General features: G+C 47.3%; 3 protein-coding genes, 1 long non-coding RNA gene and 1 pseudogene across 6 annotated transcripts; 3 read left to right on the forward strand and 2 right to left on the reverse strand.

Annotated features, from left to right (window-relative positions):
• Positions 1-1,176: 1,176 nt before the first annotated feature.
• Positions 1,177-2,055, reverse strand: LOC127298830 (uncharacterized). The gene has a single exon (XM_051328690.2). The coding sequence runs from the start codon at positions 1,891-1,893 to the stop codon at positions 1,333-1,335; it is 561 nt and encodes a 186-aa protein (XP_051184650.1). The 5' UTR covers positions 1,894-2,055; the 3' UTR covers positions 1,177-1,332.
• Positions 2,056-2,360: 305 nt separating this feature from the next.
• LOC127298829 (uncharacterized) lies at positions 2,361-3,334 on the forward strand. The gene has a single exon (XM_051328689.2). It carries the CDS (start codon positions 2,537-2,539, stop codon positions 3,113-3,115), a length of 579 nt encoding a protein of 192 aa, XP_051184649.1. The 5' UTR covers positions 2,361-2,536; the 3' UTR covers positions 3,116-3,334.
• Positions 3,335-4,614: 1,280 nt separating this feature from the next.
• On the forward strand, positions 4,615-8,935 carry LOC127298823 (uncharacterized; annotated as a pseudogene).
• Positions 8,936-10,515: 1,580 nt separating this feature from the next.
• LOC127298825 (ethylene-responsive transcription factor-like protein At4g13040) lies at positions 10,516-18,282 on the reverse strand. Of its 3 annotated transcripts, none has more exons than XM_051328685.2 (7): positions 18,039-18,282; positions 16,047-16,103; positions 13,334-13,440; positions 13,028-13,106; positions 11,526-11,706; positions 11,047-11,168; positions 10,516-10,955 (listed from the first exon to the last, which is right to left on the reverse strand). In XM_051328685.2, the coding sequence occupies exons 2-7, from the start codon at positions 16,087-16,089 to the stop codon at positions 10,831-10,833; spliced, it is 657 nt and encodes a 218-aa protein (XP_051184645.1). In that variant the 5' UTR covers positions 16,090-16,103; positions 18,039-18,282; the 3' UTR covers positions 10,516-10,830. The 3 variants fall into 3 exon arrangements, with proteins under 3 accessions (XP_051184645.1, XP_071675852.1, XP_051184644.1); XM_071819751.1 differs by lacking the exon at positions 18,039-18,282 and adding an exon at positions 17,624-17,814; XM_051328684.2 differs by lacking the exon at positions 18,039-18,282 and adding an exon at positions 17,628-17,813.
• A 2,052-nt stretch (positions 18,283-20,334) lies between these two features.
• Positions 20,335-20,912, forward strand: LOC127298828 (uncharacterized). The gene is made up of 2 exons (XR_007850153.1): positions 20,335-20,408; positions 20,563-20,912. It is a non-coding gene; the product is annotated as an uncharacterized lncRNA (long non-coding RNA).
• Positions 20,913-21,290: the final 378 nt, after the last annotated feature.

Below are 21,290 nucleotides of genomic sequence, written 5' to 3' on the forward strand. Positions count from 1 at the left end.
GGTTGAACCCGATTACCCGAATACCGATCGTGGTCTGTTCTTAAATAACTACTTCCTGTCACCACGCGCGATCGTAAACAGCGGATCGGAAGTTAGTAGACGAGGACAACGTGAGGCTGCTCTAACACGACCGCGCGGTAGCAGCGTTCGGGCGGACGGCGACGACGACGTGGGGTTGGAATCGTACGCTACGGTTACAGCGAGCGACACAAGATTTAACCAGAACCACCGCTACTAATAGGACGTGAAGACCCGGACTGCCGCTGCCCCCTCTCTCCATCGTGGACGCGCCCAACGAGGCGAGGGACGCGACCGCCGCCGCCCCGCACCTCCCGAAATACTGCATCATCGTTCTCTTGGGTCTTGGCCCTCCGTGGAGGCGCTAGGGGCAGCAAGGGATGGATGAGCCCTAGGCCGGAGTGTTGGGATTGACGTCCTCCACAACCGCGATGGGGAGCGAGCGGCCAGCGAGCCATGCATGGCGACGACGGAGCGGCCGGCGAGCCATGGCGACGAAGGAGCGGCCGGCGAGCCCGCAGCGCAGATGCCAGCGGAGTCGACCGAGACGAGCAAGCTGCCGGCGCCGGAGCGGCCGGCGAGCCAGGGCGACAACGAAGCGGCCGACGAACGAGCCTTCCTCCTTCGCTGCCGACGAGCACTGGCTGGGGAGCGCGGCGGCGAGCTCCGACTGGATTTGTGCCGCTCCGGCGTGGTCCAGCGGCAGCAGAGGAGGCCAGGTTGGAGCGGGCAGCACACGAGGCCGCGTTCCTGGCGAGGGGTTGGTGGAGGAAATGAGGTGAGGGGTTGGTTGAGTGGCCGATGGTCACCAGATAAGGGAAACATGTTCTGAGTCTCTGTCTAACGGCGTTAGTCACGTGTCGAGTAGTCAGGGGTGCTCACGTACCCCTGATCACCGGGCTTCATCCGATATGGATTATATACAACTAATTCAATGTAGTTACAAAATTGGTAAATTAAATTGTATTTTTTAGTGATCACTAGTAGAAAAAGGAGCTCCGTTCGGAGTTTTAGTCCTGCTCGTGTTTGGACCTGGGGCTAATGTGAGTTCCAACGGGTAGGAGGCCGCTCGGACATGGCCATGTCTAGTCCCGTCAAACCAGGATGCCAATATTTGGCAACTTGCGATAGTTGCAGAGTGGTGAGGAGAAGAAAGAATTACCGTCACACGATACACCATTGATTTGATCATCAAGGGATTACACACGGACTCACCATTGATTTAATCGAGACCACCACGTCAAGCCCCACGTACTCGTGCCAGCCGCTAGCGGCCACGTCACCATTTCGCTTGCGCGCGCTCCGGCAGCTAGCCTAGCCTAGGGTGTCAACCTTGTTGAGCAGCGCGGTGGCCATGGTGGAGAGCTGGTCGAACTCCCGGTTGGCCTCGGCCATCCTGCCCCTGGCCTCCGTCGCTCCTCCCAGCGCCGCCTCGCACCCGATCCCGGCCTGCCCGGTGAGCGCCAGCAGCGGCCGCGCCCTGTCCCACTTTCTCGCCGCCGCGTACCCGCGCAGGAACCGCAGCGCCGGGACCGACGTCGCCCCGTACAGGATCCCGCACGCCTCCATCCCGTCCCGCGCCGCCGGGTCCCGCTCCGCGCGCGCCATCGCGTCGGCGGCGTCGCGCGCCGACGCCCCGCGCGCCGCGGCCAGGTCGGCGGCCACGAGGAGGTGCGCGTGCCGGTCCGCCGTGGACGCGCCCGGGCCGCCGCCGGACCGCAGCGCCGTGGCGCAGAAGGCGTAGTCGACGAAGTCCCGGATCGCGTCGCAGGAGTCCGCCACCGTGTCGACCGGCACGGCTGCGGCAGGGGAGGGGGCGGCTTGCACGCCGGCCAGCAGCGCGAGCACGAGGACGGCGGCGGCGAGGAGCGTCATGGTTTCTTTCTCGGTGACGGTTGTTCGCCCGACTCTACTGGGAAGTGTGATGGGTGGAGCTCGTATTTGTTTGGTGAGCTACCAATGCGAGGCTTGTGTGGTTTTTCTCATCGGATTTGCGTTTTCTCTTTCGTTGTGGGTGGTTGGGCCGGCGGCGGCTGCGTTTCGGCTTAGCGACGTCCTGGCGGGGCAGGGCAGACAGAGCACGGTGCGTTCCGGACGGGCATTGATGGATACACGACGGATGGCTCACATTATTCCGGCGCTCCCCATTACTGCGCTGCCCTGCGTAGGTGCCATTCAATTGCACCTACGATACGAGTACGTATGGACACATGATCAGTACCTGTACCACCAAATCTCAACAATGTGGTTACTCTCACATTTCCAACTAGCTAGTAAACCGGATCCTTTCGAGTGAACTCAAGTTATTACTCTACTCGGTGAAGTTATGGCAGCATCTTCTGGTAGAACGAGAAAGTTGAGAGAACGTGAGCCTCGCTCTCGTCTTCAAGATCGGTTCAACCATAAGCATGCAACCGGCGTGGTCACACATCGCCTTTTCTTACTTCGCCTCGCCTTGAGCATAAAACCAATCAACAAAGGGCCAGCACCGATCGAGCTACTGACAGTACCCCCCATCATGGCCATGGCTGCCACCTCATCCGCTCTGCTAGGCGCTCTCCTCCTTCTCCCCCTCTTCTCGGTGGTCGTCCACTGCTCCGTTGCGGGGGTCGCGCCGGCAGCGCCGCTGGACCAGCTGTGCGGGAGCCTGGGCAGCTTCTACGTCACGCCGGAGCTCTGCACCGCGGCGCTCTGCGGCGTCGACGCCGCCGCCTGCCGCTCCGCGCGCGGCACGCCGGAGCTCGCCGCGCTCGCCACCAGGCTGGCGGCGGCCAACGCCACGGCGGCCAAGGCCAGCCTCGAGTCCGCGCTCGCCCTCGCCGCGGAGCCGGCGTCGGCGGCGGACGCCGAGGCCACCAAGGGCATGCGGTCGTGCCTGCAGCTGTACGCGGGCGCCGTGCCGGCGCTGCGCTGGGCGTCGCGGGCCGTGGCGGCCGGGCGGTACCGCGGCGCGCGGGAGGTGCTGGACGCCGCGCAGTACGTCGCGTCCGGGTGCGCCGGCATGGCAGGCGAGGCGGCGCTGCCCAGGGAGAACGACAGGTTCAGCTCCATGGCCATCGTCGCGCACGCCGTCGTCGCATCCATGTCCACCGCCTGAAGCCGCTCCGTCGATCCACCGATCAGCCGCTGCTGATGCTCCTCCGGTAATGATCAAAGGAAAGACCATGTCTGCCTGCAACAGCTCTGTAATGGTGTCATGTGGGTTAGTGTCTTAGTGAGCTGTAATTTCGCTAAGCTAAACTCTCTCGTGCTGTTTATTCACCTGCTGTCGCGGTAATTAACTCAAGTATTGAGCTTGTGAGAATTTTATCTTTAAGTACAACTGAGCACAAGCATTGGAAATTTATAATCTTTTTGCAGGGAAGGAAATTTACAGTACAGTACATGCTTCTGAACATAGGGTTCAGCACAATTTCTAACATGCACAACCAACGGACAGGTTGCCATTGAATTGAGATCATCATACGAGTTCATGCCACACGACATCCCCAACATCCACAATTCTAGGAAAATTAAGATGTTTCCTTTTCAATCCAAATTATACAAGAATGAACCAATAATTAATAAAAAAATACGGAGTATTATGCTATAGAACATATATAAAAGTATTTTTTAGGAAGAACATATATAAAAGTAAATGACTGCAAGGCAGACGGATGCCACCAACAAATGTTACGCCCACGCAACAGCGTAGCTCTGACAACTGCTGCCACGTTTCAAACATTGCTCCCTCCGATTCATATTAATTGACTCCAATATAAATGTATCTTGAATTGAAATGTGTCTATATACATCTACATTAGAATCAATTAATATGAACCAGATGGAGTAGCAAGTTTCAATTCACCGGTTAGACGATTTTTCGCCTCCCCTCTCTCACATACAAACGTTTAGGTTGGCGACGGTTTACCCCTCCTCGGTCAACGAGGCCATGGGTCCCTAATCCACCCTTGAGGCAACGGGAGGGGACCCCCATACTTCAACTCTGATATTTAGCTGGGTTGACTTTGTGTTTAACTAGGACATTATAACGATGGGAGCATCTTGCCGAAATAAATTGGCATGTTCTTCCAAATCTCGTGGTGGTCTCATTTCCAACATTGAGAAGAAGGCATGATGGTCGTCTTGCTAGGTTTCGTCAAATTTAAGTTTGGTAGTTGGTGCCCCCGGTAGTCGGCCTTTGTGGGATTTTTTTGGTGTTTCGAAGAAGGTTGTGTGGATGATGACATGTGGTGACATTCTCCTCATCGACCGCATTGGATGAAGATGGCGTCCTCAAAATTTGGCGGACACATTGAAGATCCCCGACTAACGTGGCACATTTGTCTCAATCTTGTTCGTATGGCGAATCAGTTCATCGACGACAAGCAAGTGTGGTGTGCGACGATATTCCTGCAGATCTGGACATGGTGGTTGGTCCCTTTGTTCTTCGATGGCGCTACAATGTTGGCGGCGAATGACGGTGGCGAGGGCTAGGCGCAAGGATCTCTGAGGGTCAAACTGTATTTTTCTTTAGTATGAGGTCATTTACGGAAATAACTTTGGGACAGACAATACATCCGCAAAAAGAAAAAGAATTGTCTTTTGTGGTTTCCCTGAACCGTCGTCGCCTTCCACCGTGCGCCGCCCTCCGGCCTCCCTTCCCAAAACCCTACACCACGCGCGGCGCGGAGGAGGAGCCCAGCCAGAACCTTGCGTCCGCCACCATGGCCTCCTCTGCCTCCGACATCGCCCTCAAGGCCGCCTTCGACGGCAACCTCCGCCTCCTCAAGAGTAAGCTCCCCCCTACCCCACCCCTCCCTCTCTCTCGTTCCGAACTGTAGCCGTAGTTACGCCGATTTGGAGTCTCATCTGTGCAATTTTGGTCTAAAGTTCGCATCTTCCGCTCGTCTGAATGATTTTACTGTGACTTTCTTCGTTCTTCTTTTTAGAAATGGCGAAGAAGGTAGACCTGCGGGGAGCCAAGGACGCGAAAGGGGATACCGTGCTTCATTTCGCTGCGCGCAAGGGCTGCCTGCAGATCTACCGCTTCCTCGTGGAGGAATCTGGGCTCGATGTCAACACATTGTCGAAAACAGGTGCGCATTGTGCATCCGTGGCTGGAAAAGTTTGCGTTTTTTTTAGTACCAAGATGTTCTGTTCCCCCTGTAGGTGCCACGCCGATGGACTACGCCGCGTTTGCGGGGAATGTCCAAGTTATGAGGTACCTTATCGACCATGGCGCCGACCCAGCCATCGCCGATCAGAGGGGCACGACGCCGCTGCATAGTGCAGCAGAGGAAGGTGCGCTTTCTCACTACTATTTTGTTTCCCTGAAATTGAAGGAAAAGACATTGCTTCAATACAGATACTGTGTATATATTACTCTAAACAGGCTCTGCTGGTTCTCTGATATATCTACATTTGCTCTATCTTTGTTGTGCCTCCAGGGCACTGCGAAGCTGTCAGGCTCTTGCTGTCCAAAGGAGTTCCCGTGGATCCTGTTGATCATCAGGGTGCGCCATTACACCTGGCGATTGCAAAGGACCGTCCTGAGGTTGTGAAGCTTTTGCTGGAGCATGGTGCTGATGTAAGTTTTGTCTATTCCATTGAGAAGGCTATAATGTGATAAACTGTGTATGCTTGATGATGTAATGGTTTATTCCTGGAGGGGCACCTGGATACTTTGTAGGCTATATATTATTTTGTGATCGCAATAACTCTTTTCAAAACTGTGATTTGTTTCCCTTTTCAGCCAAACAAAGTGGTCAATCAAATCCTTTCACCACTTGTGATGTCTGTCTTTGGGAAGTCCTTGAGATGCATGAAGATACTAATTGAGGTCTAGTAATTTGCCGACTTGATCTATTTTGTTATGTTTTTTTATGTTTGGCTGTGTCCTGATTTTGTTTTTTACGGCAACGAGCAGGTGACCTGAGTTTGTAGAGTAACTTGTTTTTTCTGGTTGAGTATGTCATGATTACTTGTACAAGCTCTGCGTCTAAAAGCTATTTTACTGTTATTATCCATAGGCTGGTGCTGATCTGAATGCTCGTGGCAAGTCTGGACCAACTCCTTTACGCAAGCAGTTGATGATGGCTTCACCGACTTCATCAAGTTGCTCCTAGAGGCTGGAGCCGACCCTAACATTCCTAGCGAGGTAAGTATACCTCTGTCTTCATCTCTCTGTGTACTTAGCTTTCTCAAAAGCCTTATACTTCGGAACGGAGGTAATATCTTTTATGATTCGAGATTTGAAATCTTGGCCCTTTTCTCCTGATATAGAAGTGCACTGTAAAGATTGTTCATGTTCAACTGAATATTGTACGGTAGTTTTGTATTTGAGTGCATCTGTTTGGGCTTGCTTCAGAATTTAGACTGCACTGACTTAGGAAGACATCCCAGTATTGCAGCTCTACTGCTAAGTAGTACAACAGATCTTACATATCTCATCTCAGAATCATGATACTAGAAGGTCATCAGACTTAAACATTATTTTAGTGTTCCTCTGACTCTGAGTACTATGGTTTGAGAGGCAGTGCAGTGTCTGGTTTTTCTTTTCGAAAAGGAGGATATCCCCTTGCCCCTGCATTGATTGATGCACGCAGACAGATGGATTTGAAATTGTCCCCCTTTAAGAGGGAGTATTGTGTGTAGCTTTCCTGTTCATTTAACAGTGGTTAAAATTGTAGTGACAGGGGGGTGAATTCAGGAATGTCTCATTTCCTCACAAAGCTTTTTCTTTGTCTTACCTCCATTTATTACCTTCTGTGCTTTCAAATTTGCAGTCTTGGCCCTTTTCTCCTTGCATCTAATAGAGAGTGGAATATAACTCGGTCTCCTAAGATAACAGTGTGCTGTATGGATTCTTCATGTTCAACTGAATAATGTATAGTAGGTTTGTATTCAAGTGCATCTGTTTCGGTTTGCTTCAGAGTTCAGACTGCACTGACTTAGGAAGACACCGCAAGATTGCAGCTCTGGTGCTAAGTGGTAGAATAGGTCTTACATATCTCATGTCAGCATCATGATAATAGTTGGTCACTGTAACTCCATATTATTTTCTAGTACTCCTCTGAGTCCATGCACTATGGTTCAAGAGGGAGTACAATGTCTAGCTTTCTTGTAAATTACGTTCTGTTCATTTAACAGTGTCTAAATCTGTTACTGCCAGTTCAATGAATTCATTAATATCTCATTTTCTTGCAAAGTTATTTTTTGTCGAAAAGATAATCTGATGGCATTGGTAGCTTTGTCATTTCCATGTTGGATTACATGGTATCTTACATTGTTTTTTGTGAAATAGCATGGTGCAATTCCAGTCGAGATAGCAGCAGTTCATGGTCGACGTGACCTTGTTGAAGTTCTATTTTCTAAGACCAAACCAGTTCCATCTCTGCCAGATTGGAGTGTTGATGGGATAATTAGAACCGTGAATTCTCCGGACATTCCTCTTCAGGCATGTACACAACTTTTTATCACTTCATTCCAGGTTATACACATGAAGCTTAATGCGTGATTGCTTTGTATTCTCTACTTAGACCACGATAATTTGCTGTGCTCTTGTACGTAGCTTATGCTGTGTCATGGACTCTGTTTACATGCATAGATCAAGCTGTCCTTCAATTATTTCCACTTTGTTGTCCTTAGAAGAAATAGCCAAGTCTTAGACATGATAACATTTTGTGAAACTGTAGCCTCCCTGTTATATCTGCAAGCCTGTACATTCTTCATAAATTCTTAGTACATGCACCCTTTATGTATTGGAATGGGAGATGTTATTACTTTGAACAGTTACTGTGCTGTTGATGCTGTCATTCAGCACGCCTGTAACTGAACATGCTATTGTGTTCAGGCCGCAGTTTCTGTGGAAGAAAAAATTGCTTATTGGAAGTCACGAGGAAAAGAAGCATTTGCAAAGGAGGACTACTTTACAGCAATGTCCTTTTATGGCAAGGTAAGTGCATGAGCCTATCTAGTACTCTACTTGCTAGGAACAATAGAAAAGACTGCACAACAAATAGTTCTGATGGTTTATGATCTCACACAAATAAACTAATGAAAAGGCAACCAGATGTTTGACAGAACCTGTCAGCCTGTTAATTGTTCCATTCATTACTGTTGCACCAACCTGTTGAGCTAAACTGACTGCATACTTGTTCATTGTAAACGCAGGTACTTGATGTAAACCCATCTGATGCCACCATGTATGCCAACCAGAGCCTCTGCTGGCTGCGTATGAGACATGGGGAACTAGCTCTGGAAGATGCCCGCAAGTGCAGAACGATGCGTCCCTGTTGGTCCAAGGCCTGGTATCGTGAAGGCGCAGCCCTCAGCTTCATGAAGGTACAACTGCGTGTACTGATTCTGCCCTTGCAATCTGACTCATTCTTTCCATTTGTATATACCTCCCTGCGTGTATTGATATTTTCTCAATGCACAGGATTATGAAGGTGCCGCCGATGCATTCCAGGTGGCGTTACAGCTGGATCCCAAAAGTCAAGAGATTAGGGAAGCGCTGAGGTAGCGACAACATTGCTTTTCTTGGGTTATTGCAACCGATTGAATCCATCATATGAAATCCCTTCTAGCTTGCCGGCCAGTGGGCGGTGGAGATATAGTTTTGACACTGTTTGATCATTGCGCATTGCTTGCAGGAATGCCGAGAAGGCTGCGGAGGAGCCGCAGAGTCTCTGATTCAACAGAAAGCTCTCTGCCTTGTTTCCTCGCACATCTACTACTAAGTCGCTAGGACTGCTTGTATGTTGGAATGTGTTCCGCTGGCAAGGTAGCGAGTTTCAAACTGTGCTCGATCAGGTCTTCATTTTGGCAGGTTAGGGCAATGAGACCCCGTGTTAGGTTCCAGGTAGTGTGTTGTGTTGTACATATAAACGGATGTTTGCTATGTTAGCGTCGCCGGAACATTTTCTACATTTTACATCTGGGAACGATTGGTAGCTATGTTGCAGAGGAAGAGACGTGTTTCCGTTTCAGCGAGATGTACCTCGCTGCAGGACTTGGTATATTTACATATGTTACCTCGATGTGGGCTCACTGACATATGGGCCCCACTTATGGGTTGTCTGCATATAATGTCAGAGGATCTCTGGCGGTATCTTTCGCCAAGTTAACAAACCATCTTGAAACAGGTTGTGGACCTAGAAAGTTATTCGCAGACCTTTTATTTTCAGCTGACTGCTGTTGGCAGTTCCGGCTAAGACCCCTTAGGCTGGTGCCAACGCGGGCGGTAGGAGGGGCGGTAGTGCCGGCGTCGGGGCGAGAGGGAGGCGAGAGGGGGGGCGAGACGAGAGCGCGGGGCGGTGGCGCGGGCGCCCGGCGGTAGCGCCCGCTACTGCCCGGCTGCCGCCCGCACTGGGGGCGAGAGGGGGGCGAGAGGGAGGCGGCAGCGTTGGCACCAGCGGGGCGATAGGCGGGGCGAGAGGGAGGGGGTAACGGCTAGCTGAGGTGGCGCGATCTGATTCGTCCACCTCAGCTAGCCGTTGGGGTAGCCGCTCAAAAAATTCGAAAAAAATGCCAAAAACCCCAAAAATTCATCCCCACCCCCTATAAATACCCCCCATATGGTTTCACTCATTCCACACCTCACTTCATCTCCTCCACTCTCCATTTCCACTCCTCTCAACGCCATGTCTTCGTCTAGCAGCAGTTCGAGCGACGGAATGGAGGGTGATATGATCGGTGCATTCCAGGCGGAGTATGAGGAGGCGATGCTCAACGAGGAGGCGGAGCCAAGACGGCCGCGACGTCGCCGAGAGTTCATCAGGCGTGATCGTCTGGGTGCCCACGATCGGCTCGAGAACTACTTCGCCGACGACTGCAATTATCCTCCGATCTTCTTTCGGTGAAGGTATCGGATGAGGCGATCCCTTTTTCTGCACAACATGATCATCGACGATGAGCGTGATGCAAATTTGGAGAACATCTATGAGACAGTTGATTCCAATGTCGGCCCTGCGATACACAACCATGCACCACCAAGCCTAGCAGCCAGAATTCAGATGGACAACGAAACGAGGGACTCACCGATGTATACACAGCTCCAGCATGATTTGATTGAGCATGTGTGGGCTAATGCCTAGATTATGTAATTTTTTCAAATTTTTATGTAATTTTTTCATATTTTTATGTAATTTTTTTTATCATGTAATCGGTAACAATTTTAGTTCAATAAAATAATTTTCTTGCATTATTTTGAATGTTGTAAACTGAAAAACAAATGCTGATGTCGAGGAGAGAGAAAAGCTGATGTGGAGGAGAGAGAAGTGAGAGCTGGCACTATAGCCCGTGCACTGGCACCGTGGGGTAAGAGTGAGGAAAAAAGCTGACGTGGCAGGCTATAGTGGGGTGATGCATTGGCCTTAAAAAGCTCAGCGATCTTTGAAGAGTAGAAATATTGGCTGCACAGCTATTAAACATATTGGCTGGGGCTGCATTTTACCTTGTTGCTATCATTGTTGTCACCTCCAAAGCTGAAATTCCACCTATACGTAATACAAATTGATCGCAAATGGAAATACTCTTTAGGGATCATTCATAAAGTAAACCAGTTACATGTCGGGTAAATTGAGGTAAAACTATCGACAAGATATACACATTTATGGAACTGGAAAACATGATTGCTCAGCGGAATTTGCTTCTATAATTGAACATCTCTGGTTTTATTTGAGATGACATGATTATCTAACCTTTTAACTTTATCAGACTGCAAGGCCTTATGCACATGGCTTTAATTATTCACAGGGAAGAATATCTAAATGTAAACGAATCTGTCGGACCCTCCCATTTGGGTGTGATGATCTGGCAGGTGGCCATCTAAGAAGCCGATGTCTCAACATCTCCATCATCAGAGTGCGAAGACCCACCACCATTGACCATCTCAGTATCTCCTATGAATAAGTCCGCCTTGTTACGCCTTACCGACCCAACCTTTCTTTGTTCTAGTAGAGACAAAGAAGCGAACACAAATTATGCTATGCTATTCATCATTGCTGCCAGGAAAGAAATGACTACGAAAATACTTCATCTTACTTTTGTTGGTTATGGTGTTGCGCGTTATCGCCAAGAAGTCCTCCCATGTGTATGTGTCCAGTTCTTTTTTCTCTTCCTCCGAAAGTTCAAAATTTGGCTCCCTTCCACACATAAAAGCTGCCCTGCACGTAGGTTATATATACTTGACTTGTTAAATGATGTTGAATCAAAGCAAGAACATCAGTATGGCAACAAACTAGGCTTATCTGGCCTCAGCATGCCATCACATCCATATCACTTGATCAAAATTAAGAACCAAAAGTGCAAAAGTACCGGAGGAGCCTGCTATATATCAAGTTTCATACCAAGGATTGTAAGTCGTAAACCAGGCGCACAAACCAAAATATTTCCCAAACTTTGGTAGCATGATTAATCATTGACTTTTTTCTTGTCAAAAGCATCAAGTATTGAAAAAATATGCATGCACTCTTCCACGACGAAAATTCATTAAAAAACTCAGTTTCCTAAGACGAACTTACCTATCATATAGCCGGGCTGCTTCATCCTGTGTTCCAACAGTGCCCAAGTGAATTTGTTTCTTATCAACTTTTATAGCAGCTTGCCATTTCATGTTTTTGAAATAGACCCCTCTCATTATGCATGGCTCTTGGTCCACATACTGCTTTCTTCTATGTCGCTTTCTGCGCTTAATCTCCTTGCCTAAAATTACAAGGAAAAAAACCAAAAATATAATATAGTGACTTGCTGTAGAGCAATTGTGATGTTCATCGCACACACTGTGATTCTTTAGCAAGATGAAGATAAGGTAGTGACACCAATACGGAATGGAAGAAAACAAGAGGTTCTGTACTTTAAAAAAATTGACGGGTGAATCTTTAGAGAAAAACTTCACAAATCACCTAGTCCAGTAATTGAGTATCTATAATGTTTAATTAGTGTGAGAAAAGAAAGTTAAACACGAATGTGCTATCTACTGGAGCTGACAAATCTAATTTAGACTCTAAATTGTCCTTTTGAAAAGGAGACTGCAACTCAATCAAAGGACATTACTACACGGCTGCCGCCACGTGGTTGCATTAGGATGTGGCGTTTCTTCCCCTCTCTTATCTATGACAACAGCAATTCCCTTTGTGCTCAAAGATAAAATATAACTTTTGTCTCTCGAACCGCAAATTCGATTGATGTTCTGTTTTCATTGTTGGCTTACTCACAACGAGATCTTCAATACTAAATCTCATGTTGACATAATTTTGACAACTTTTTTTCGTTGGCAGTTGCCAAATTGTTATCACTTAGTTTCTAGGTTACACCTACTTAGTTGCCAAGTTGTAATAACATAGTTCAATGCAAAGGAGCATAATACTACTTTGTATTAAATGATATCATCTCTTAGATACCGTAAACACTAGAGTACTCAATCGCTAGCTCTGTATAACATTGCAAATTTGCAATGACTAAAACATGTGCATAAAATTATCTGACAACTATGCTTTTTTATGTTGGGAACTCTTCGATGTTTATTTGGCAACCACTGTATATATAAATGAAAAGTGGTGCAGCGAAAATAAATCGTCCAAACTTAAAACATTGGTTCTAGTTTTGAAGCCGTCGATACGAACACAACGGTGAAAACGGATAGCTAATCAGGTTAATGGTTCAGAAGATAAATCATTTAAATATTCAGATTTAGTAATTAATCGATGATGATAGCAATGAGGCGGCAGATTCTACATGCATGCATGTGCTCTCCCTATAAGGTGGAATTCCAATTGGAGACCCCGCTGCACCATAAGACTAACTGGGGCAAGTGTCCCTGCCCCTGTTGGATTAGCCGATCGAAAAAATATTAATACTGTGAAAATGTAGCACATGGATACTGATAAAAAAAATTGTTAACCAAATCCTATTTTGCTCGAAAATTTACATGTAATTCTAAAATACATCATCTGCCATATAAAATGATACAATAACATGCACTTCACACGGATAAAGGAAATACAAAGAATACTGCGTAAGAGACCTGGATAGTATTGGTTTTTCTCATCCTTCAAAGAGTCAGAACCATTTGAGGATTCTGGGAGTACATCAGAAATCCAGGTCTGTAACAAATAAGCTTTCTTTTATTAGCAAAACCGTCTTTGCAACTGCAAACAACAAGCTCTAAACTTAATTGGAAATACAAAACGGGTCCTCAGAAGAATCACTAACAAAGGCCATCAGGATTTGTACAGATACAAAAGGTAGGAGAAATACAGGAGCTATTACTAAACATGGTGCTATAGCCTGTCTATCAAATTTACAAGGAACAGACAATTGCTAAACTTACCAAGGGCAGTGGGTGCACACTGAACGGGTTCACATTTGGGTGTGCAACCTCCGAATGTTTTTCATTCTCAACAGGCTTAGGAAGATCAACTGGCAATGAATCTTTGCCTGAAACAAAAGTTAAGCTGATGTAACTGTCCAAACGATAACAGCATACAGAGTTCATAGATCTATGAAGAATTAAAGATGCTTTCTATGTAAATGATCCCAAACAGTGCAAATGATCATATCCAACTTAGGTTCTAAATATGGGAAGGCACATGTGAAATAAATAGTAATGTTCCAAAAACATCTCATCTTCCAACAGTATTTGAACAGCACTTCGGTAACTTTTCAAACCAAGAATTAACCTAAGAGCCTGGTAGCTTCCATCAGTAACTTAAATAGCGCAGGATTACAAGGGGTTATTTCCATGTATATTTTCATCAGTGTTTTTGCACAAATCTGGTTCTGACCCACTGAACGTTTTCTGTCTATTGCTGATATACACATGATGTGTACTCGTCTCCTCTTGCCAAATTTCTTCCAGTAGTCTGTTGCCTCACAAAGTGAGTACCAGAACACTTGATACCTCCATTATATATAAAAAAGATGTCCTTTGCGAAGCAAAAAAAAAATACTAGTACTTATGCTTTATCTCAACATGAGTCAATTTTAACTTGCACTGTTGGTTTATGCAAACTGGCAGTCAAAACATTAGAAATGGATCCACATTCAACCATGTAAATTGGAGAGAGTGACCACTGCACCAGGTTTAATAGCTCATGTCTGTTGTGAAAGGCTAGACCTACTATAACAGGAAGGTGGCAATTGTGTGTTGCCATACAGGACGCCACGTTCGATGCATATTTCTGTTTGGGATGTGTGAGCTGGCCTATTTCTCCAAAGCATATGGTGGGTTTTTGTCCCAGGCGGGTCTAATGTGACCTGGGAGGCATACGCAGGCAGCCAACTGGATGGCGGGACGATCAGCCACTTCCCGCCCTTCTGAGAAGGCACCATCTGGCTCCACTACGGACAAAAAAGCCAACTCGGACTTGCAAAAAAAATTAACAAAATAACCAGCTTGGATACTAACCAAATTTAGATAAATGGGCCAGACAGGATACACCAAATATTCACAGCCAATGTAGCATCCTCAATGGTATCTTACCAACGAGGAGATAAGGATTGGTTCTCGTCGTGCACAACCGGGATGGAGAGATATTTTGGCTGGGACAATTGTGCAGCGCCACGTGGACCAACCGGTGGAGGAGAGTCGAGACAGACGCCCTGCCCTTGCGCGCCACTTGCCTAGCCTCGGAAGACTCCGCGGGGGTAGGGGGTGGGGGGGAGGACTGCGTTTATCACTTTAGATTACTAGATCACTCTCGGGGAGTCAGGGTGAGCCCCATCTGACAGAATGGAACCTGGAACGTCAGATTCAATTTGTGCAAATTTACTAGGTTGTGTTTTCACTTATAAGAAGTTCAAGCTGCCACTTTGACACAAACAGAAGAGTTGCAGTGCAATTAACCAGACAAAATTGATATTTGAACCCAAAAAGAACACTTCTCAATCTAGTTTTATTCACACCATATGTAAACTTGGAACAGAAAATACTGTGTGCCATGTCGCCTCCAATTAGCGTCCTATCTCCCATGAGGTCGGTACCAGAAGTACCTGCCAAAATTGATCGTAACCACAACTCTTGTACAGGCAGCACTTAATTTGTAACGAACTCCCCGCCCATGAAAACTCTCAATTTAAGTGGGACGGGTGTGCCACCTAGCCCGCTGGGTGTCCCGCCAACACAACTCATGTTGCGCCGGCGGGAATGCCCGCTTGTGCCTGCTTGACTAGATGAGGACGGCAGCATGTAAAATATCAGGCATCCTTGCCGCCCCCTCTGCTACTGTCGTGAACTCACTGCTGCCGCTTCTTTTTCAACTGTATGCCACTTGTATGCGGGCGTGACGTCCTCGCACAGCATGTCATGGGAGTCGCCGCTGTTCATGTAGACATACACAGACAAGGTCGCCATCTTCAACCCAGCCGTGCCGCCGGTTAGCACATGATGCTTGAACAGGCAGTACTCGAACTGAACCACGTGCATTCTTCAGACAATGACCACGAACCTGAGACAGTGCTATTGGCAGAGCATGGCCAGCGCGTCAATGCAGCTATATGATCTCCCATGGGACCCACAGGTCTCACTACATGGTATCTCGCTTATCCCGTTTAATCCCGGTGGGCAAGATCAGGTGGGAAACCGTCATCCTGTGTCCATCCCATTTGATTCTCCAAACATGTCCTCCGTAATTGTTTATAGAACTACCCAATGCTACTAACATGTGGACTACAGAGCGACCTACTACAGGTATGTGAGGAGATACAGAATTCTTTTGATGAAAGTTTGACAATAGTACTTACATACGAGAGAGAGAGAGAGAGAGAGGGGGGGGGGAGAGAGAGAGAGAGAGAGAGAGAGAGAGAGAGAGAGAGAGAGCAGATTATATCTTGTCATAAAAGCTATAGGATGCATACTATTACATGTTTTTATTTCTTTTATCTGTAACTGTATGGCTTATAGGATATGTGGAAGATGTGGTTTTGCAGCTTCATATCCATAAGACTGAAAACATTTACACATTTTCACAAAATAAAATTATCTAAACAATTATTTACAACATATGAGCAAGATGTTTCCCGTTATGACAGCGACTTTGCCTTACCCGAACAAAGACCCAATAGCCGACGTCTCCTCAAGCTAACCATACTTGAAGTGCCACCTGTAATAGCGTGACCAATATGAGAATATAATAGACAGATTAAAGTCATAATACAAAATTGGTAAATAAAACAGTATTGGGTTAAAAAGAATGAGACATTGAGAAAGCAATGCGTGCAGCGCAAGTAATCAAGGGCTTCTAAAGTTCGATTATGCCATCCATTACTAATGTGCTTCACCGTATTACCAACAATGCCAGCACTTTGTAACGCTGTTTCAATGATCATAACTATTTCTTGATCATAGGTAATAATATCACCCATGTTGTTCAAAGAACCAGCCCGGTGACAATTGAATATTTGTACTATTCATCCATCGAAGTCATGTTACAAGAATCGTTTCAAAATAGTACGCATATTTCTGACAAGAACAAGCAACAGCAAATCCTATCATATTACCTTCATCTTTATAATCATTCACGTGGTACTTCTAAGGAAAATGGACATAAGAGGGCAGTTCATAACATGGTGTATGTTGCTACCCTAAAACCACAATTTTAATAATTTCAGCCTGCTTAAATCATGTGCCCAGGGGCCATGAGCTAGAATAAACAAAACGGATCCTATAGAAGTAAATCATCATACTATAATGCCATTGCACATAAACTCATAATCTTCATCCCCTGAGCACAGGAACCTTCATCCCCTCAGCACATAAACGCCACTCCTTAAGGCATCCAATCTAGTGCAAGGCCCACAACTTCCACTGGGGCCTTGTGAAACGATTAAAAGCACAACAAAAATGCAAACACGAGAGAAGAAAAAAAAAAGAAACGAAATTGCTACTGGTAGACCAGGTCTCCCCCATGCTTCCATCACGTGGAGGCTCCTTCTGAGAGCAGAGGGGGAGTGGTAGCACTAGGATTGCCCCTAAAAGTAGAAACAGAAATAAGGTGGTGTACTTGTCACTGCTGGCAGTCAGTTGCCAGAAATGAGCAAGCACACACTCGACTCCAGAGCATACAGAATCCTGCTACACATCTGATATCCACCTACGAGTAGCTCAAGAGCTACAGAACCGACAGTTACTCATCAAAACAGTATTTTTTCGGTCACAATTATCACTGTATCCACCAAAGCAATTGTACCAATCTCCACACCACTATTCCCGATTGCAGCCACCAGACCCAAGGGAGAAACCACCGTAAATCAATCGGAATTCAGAAATACAGCAGGCGGCGAGGAGGCTCGACGGACCACAGAGCAGAAACCGATCAGAGGAATCCAACAAACCAAACCCCCTCGAGAACGCAAGAATTTTCCACGGGTCAACCCCCGGTAGAGGCGTCGCCAACCACCGCCACCTTCCAATCCAAACGCGCAGGAAGAGACGAGATTGAACTGTGGTAGAGCAAGGGAGGAGGAAGTATCGCCACAACCGAGAGCGGGCGAGGAATTCGTGGGAGAAAGAAACGCCGGCCGGTCCTATAAACATGGCAGATAGCTAGACAACCGCGAGGGGATACTGGCGGTCGGCCGGCGGCGGGCGGAAGCGATAGAGATGGGCAAGGACGAGACGTACGTACCCGGCGGCTTCGGCCGGCGGGCGGCGGCGGCGGCGGCGGCAGGGGGGAGAAGCGTGCCCGAGGCGAAGGCCAGCCGCCACGAGGAGAGAGAAGGGTAGGGGGAGGAAAAGAAGTTGGTAGGGGAGAGAAGTTGGCGAGGGATACAAAGAGGGTGGCTCACATCACATCTACTCTACCACCTTTGGTTTGGTTCTCTCTCTCTCTCTCTATCTCCCCACGCACGCCGCCCGCGATAACTCTCCTTATCTCGCTCCGTCTCCTCCCTCCCGTTAATTGCTGGTGGACTCTCTTCTATTTTTTGTGAAGAGGAAAAATTGGACCTTTGGCGGAGAGCCAGAGAGCTGCCAAATTGGCAGACGTCTGAACAAGTCTGCATGCCAGTCCACCACCCCAATCTGAACTTGACCGTACCTCGCGACGGATGGAGATCGAAGCCGCTCCGCCTCCGCGCTGCCTGCTTGTCCCGCCGCCGCTGGCCACCCCCTGCTCCCGCTCCGCGTTGCCCGCCGCCGCCGCTTGCTCTCCGCCCGCCTACAACTCCACCGCGCCGCCACAGCTTGGCGCGCCGCCGCCGGCGCCGCCACCTCCTAGCGTGCAAGCTGCCTCACCAGCTACCGATTTGGTCGCGTGTATGGCGGGCGGAAGAACAAGGGGCGGGGGATAGGTTGGGTCGGCCGGGTGTAGGGATGGCAATGGGTACCCATGACCCGCGTACCCGCCGGGTAAAAACCCAATAGGAGTACGGGTATGGGACAAAATATTACCCATGGGTTTGTAAATGGGAAAATATCATACCCATCGGGTAAGGCGGGTACGGGTATGGGATCGTAGAACCCATACCCATGTACCCATGTACCCATCTATATTTGACAAGTAGGCCGTTGTAATATTCTAAAGTACTTAATCCCCCCCTAATCACACCTTTACATAGCTAGGTTGAATCTCAAACTTTCTGGTCTCACAATTGCTGGTAGGTTAGTCAGGATTAGTCCCCTATTTAGGATTGTTTCACCTCATGTCATATTTTTTGATCAATTTGATGTGTTATAAGCACGGGTATTTTTACCCGCGGGTACTTATTGCAGCCGGTGATGGGTATGGGAAAAACTTGCACCCGTTGGCGGGTATGGGTACGGGTGATGGGTAAGATTGAACGTGACGGGGACGGGTATGGGATGGCTCTACCCGTACCCATACCCTGCGGGTGCCATCTCTAGCCGGGTGGAGGTGGTGGTGACAATAGGTTACCTTTTTTTTTTCGGTGATGTATTTTTTCTGTTGAGATGTTTCGGTGATGGTTGGTGGAACGGCAGTTGGTCCATTCCTTCTTCGCAATCCAACAGGGGCACTACATGGGCCCTCGTTGTGGCCCGTCGTTCCTTGCCTGCATATATGTTTGGCCCACCGTCGCACGAGAAGCTAGCTGCAGCCTTCCTTGCCAGCATGTGCGGCTCGACAAAAAAAAAGAAATCTTGGTTAGCATGTGCACGTTGCCTGCTTTGCTAGCTAGCTTCTTTTATTTTTCAGAGCAACCATGTATTTCATTAATAGAAAATCAAGTTACATGGATCAACACGTCCTACCTCTCCCAGAGACCCAACTGCAACGGTTCACGAAGGCAACATAGAAACAACAAGATCGAGAAGCCACAGAAATTGTTGTCCCTGTGCGCTGGTTCTTTGGGATCTTACCACGGCAACTTCCCGTCTGTCTACTACAACAAGCTCTTCTACGGTAAGCTTTGCTTTGCTTCGCTGATGGAGGGGCGAGGACGGCGAGGCGCCTTCGGCTCGCGCTAGTGTTTGTAGTCGTCGCTATGTGGTCTAATGACCTATCTGTAGGTTTTATTACTTTTGGACATCTTTATAATATTGTTGATGATTATTAATAGGTTGGTCTAATTTTCGCAAAAAAGAAACCACAAGATCTGGCCGGCCATGCACAATTTACTCCCAAGCTTTTACGATGTTGCATATGCTTGTTGATTTTGTAACAGACATGTATTATTGGCATTATAGAGAAAGCACACAACAGATGTTGCGATATTTACCGGAGCATCTGCCACAAGTTTATATTTTTTGCAGATTTTCATAAGTTATTATTACAAAGTGTAACAAACTCATACCTGTTGAGAAAGCAGGCGCCGGATGGTGCAAAGGTTTGCTATAAATTGTGTGTCTGCTCAGTTTTTTCGACACTGATTTGTTTTGTAATGGATACTCATACTTCCTTTAAATGATAAAAAGAATAACTTCCTCTTAACTTTGTCCGTTGAAATACATGCACACTTGAACAACTCGCATAATTCATATATAAAGAGTAAATGATCACCCGGATGAACAGTTCCATCTCCTAAATAGCAGTTATTCATAACACGTTCAACGATTTTCATAGGTATTTTAGAAAGATCCACTTGAGCATGCGGTGGTTCCTCTACTATCGTAACTGTGGTAGTAGTAATCCCAAATAGGGAATCAAATGGAGACATCTCCATAATGAAATAAAGCAGTAAACAGAAATAAAAATAGCACTTATAGTAAAAGTTTCCTTTACCAATTTCAGTCTTCAATAGTGTTTAACCTCCCCCCCCCCCCCCCCCCCCTCCGGCAATGATGCCAGAAAATAGTCTTGATGACCCACAAATGTAGGGGGTGTATTGATGACCTCTCTCTCATTGTATTGATATTTTCACAATGTGCAGGACCATGAGGGTGCCGCTAATGCATTCCGGGAGGCGCTGCAGCTGGACCCTAAGAGTGAAGAGATTAGGGAAGCGCTGAGGTAAGGATGACATTTATTAATCTTGAGTTATTACCATGACAGATCGAATCCATCATCTGCAGAGCAAAATGGACATATCTAAACCCCTTGTTAGCTCGATCCGCGGTTGGAGGTGCAGTTTTGACGCCTTTTGGTCTCCGTGGCATGATTGCAGGAAGGCCGAGAAGTCTGCGGAGGAGTAATATAAGCAACCATCGATACTGGCCCACTCAGAGAAAAGGAACAATGGAAAACTCTGCCTTGTTTCCTCTCACATCTCTCTCAGATATCCCTTTAACGGCTACTAAGTACTACTAATTGTTAGGACTGCTCATGTGTTAGGATTTCTTGCGCTCACAGGTTAAACCAGTTTCAAACTGTATGCTCGATCATGGGTCTCCATTTTGACACAGGTTACGGCGGCATCTTAGCTATGTAAGGGATGTGTTGCAGATGTAGGTGGATATTATGCTATCCTGACTCCTGAGAATCGCTAAACATTTCACTGCATTTTGCGTGTGACAACAGTACTGTTGGCTCATATGGAAAATGCATCCCTGGTGCTAATTTTTCGGAGGAAGACCTGTGTTTCTGTTCCAGCGATATTTATCTTTTACCAGTGTTCATTACCAGGTTTAGTCCATTTTGAGAATTAGGACAGTGGAGGTAGGTGACTGAACATCTGAATCCCACTCTCTTTCCGTCTACCGTGGGGAGCAAAAAAAACTAGAACCCTTTAGTTCCGGTGTGTAATACCAACCAGGACTAAAGGCTTTCGCACCATTGGCAGCCTGCCGCAACACCTTTAGTTCCGGTTGGTGTCCCATTACGAACCGGGATTAAAACTTTTCGGCATCCTAGCCATTCGAATCAGGACTAATGCTCACATTAGTCCGAGCTCGT

This window comes from Lolium perenne, chromosome 5 (genome assembly GCF_019359855.2).
Source record: "Lolium perenne isolate Kyuss_39 chromosome 5, Kyuss_2.0, whole genome shotgun sequence".
NCBI lineage: Eukaryota > Viridiplantae > Streptophyta > Magnoliopsida > Poales > Poaceae > Lolium > Lolium perenne.

Coding starts and splice junctions, on each gene's coding strand:
- LOC127298830 (XM_051328690.2), bottom strand. CDS start 1,893: ATGACGCTCCTCGCCGCCGCCGTCCTCGTGCTCGCGCTGCTGGCCGGC.
- LOC127298829 (XM_051328689.2), top strand. CDS start 2,537: ATGGCCATGGCTGCCACCTCATCCGCTCTGCTAGGCGCTCTCCTCCTT.
- LOC127298825 (XM_051328685.2), bottom strand. CDS start 16,089: ATGGTTAGCTTGAGGAGACGTCGGCTATTGGGTCTTTGTTCGG. Junction 13,107..13,333: donor GTGTGCACCCACTGCCCTTG/GTAAGTTTAGCA, acceptor TATTTGTTACAG/ACCTGGATTTCTGATGTACT. Junction 11,707..13,027: donor GAAAAACCAATACTATCCAG/GTCTCTTACGCA, acceptor TTGTAATTTTAG/GCAAGGAGATTAAGCGCAGA.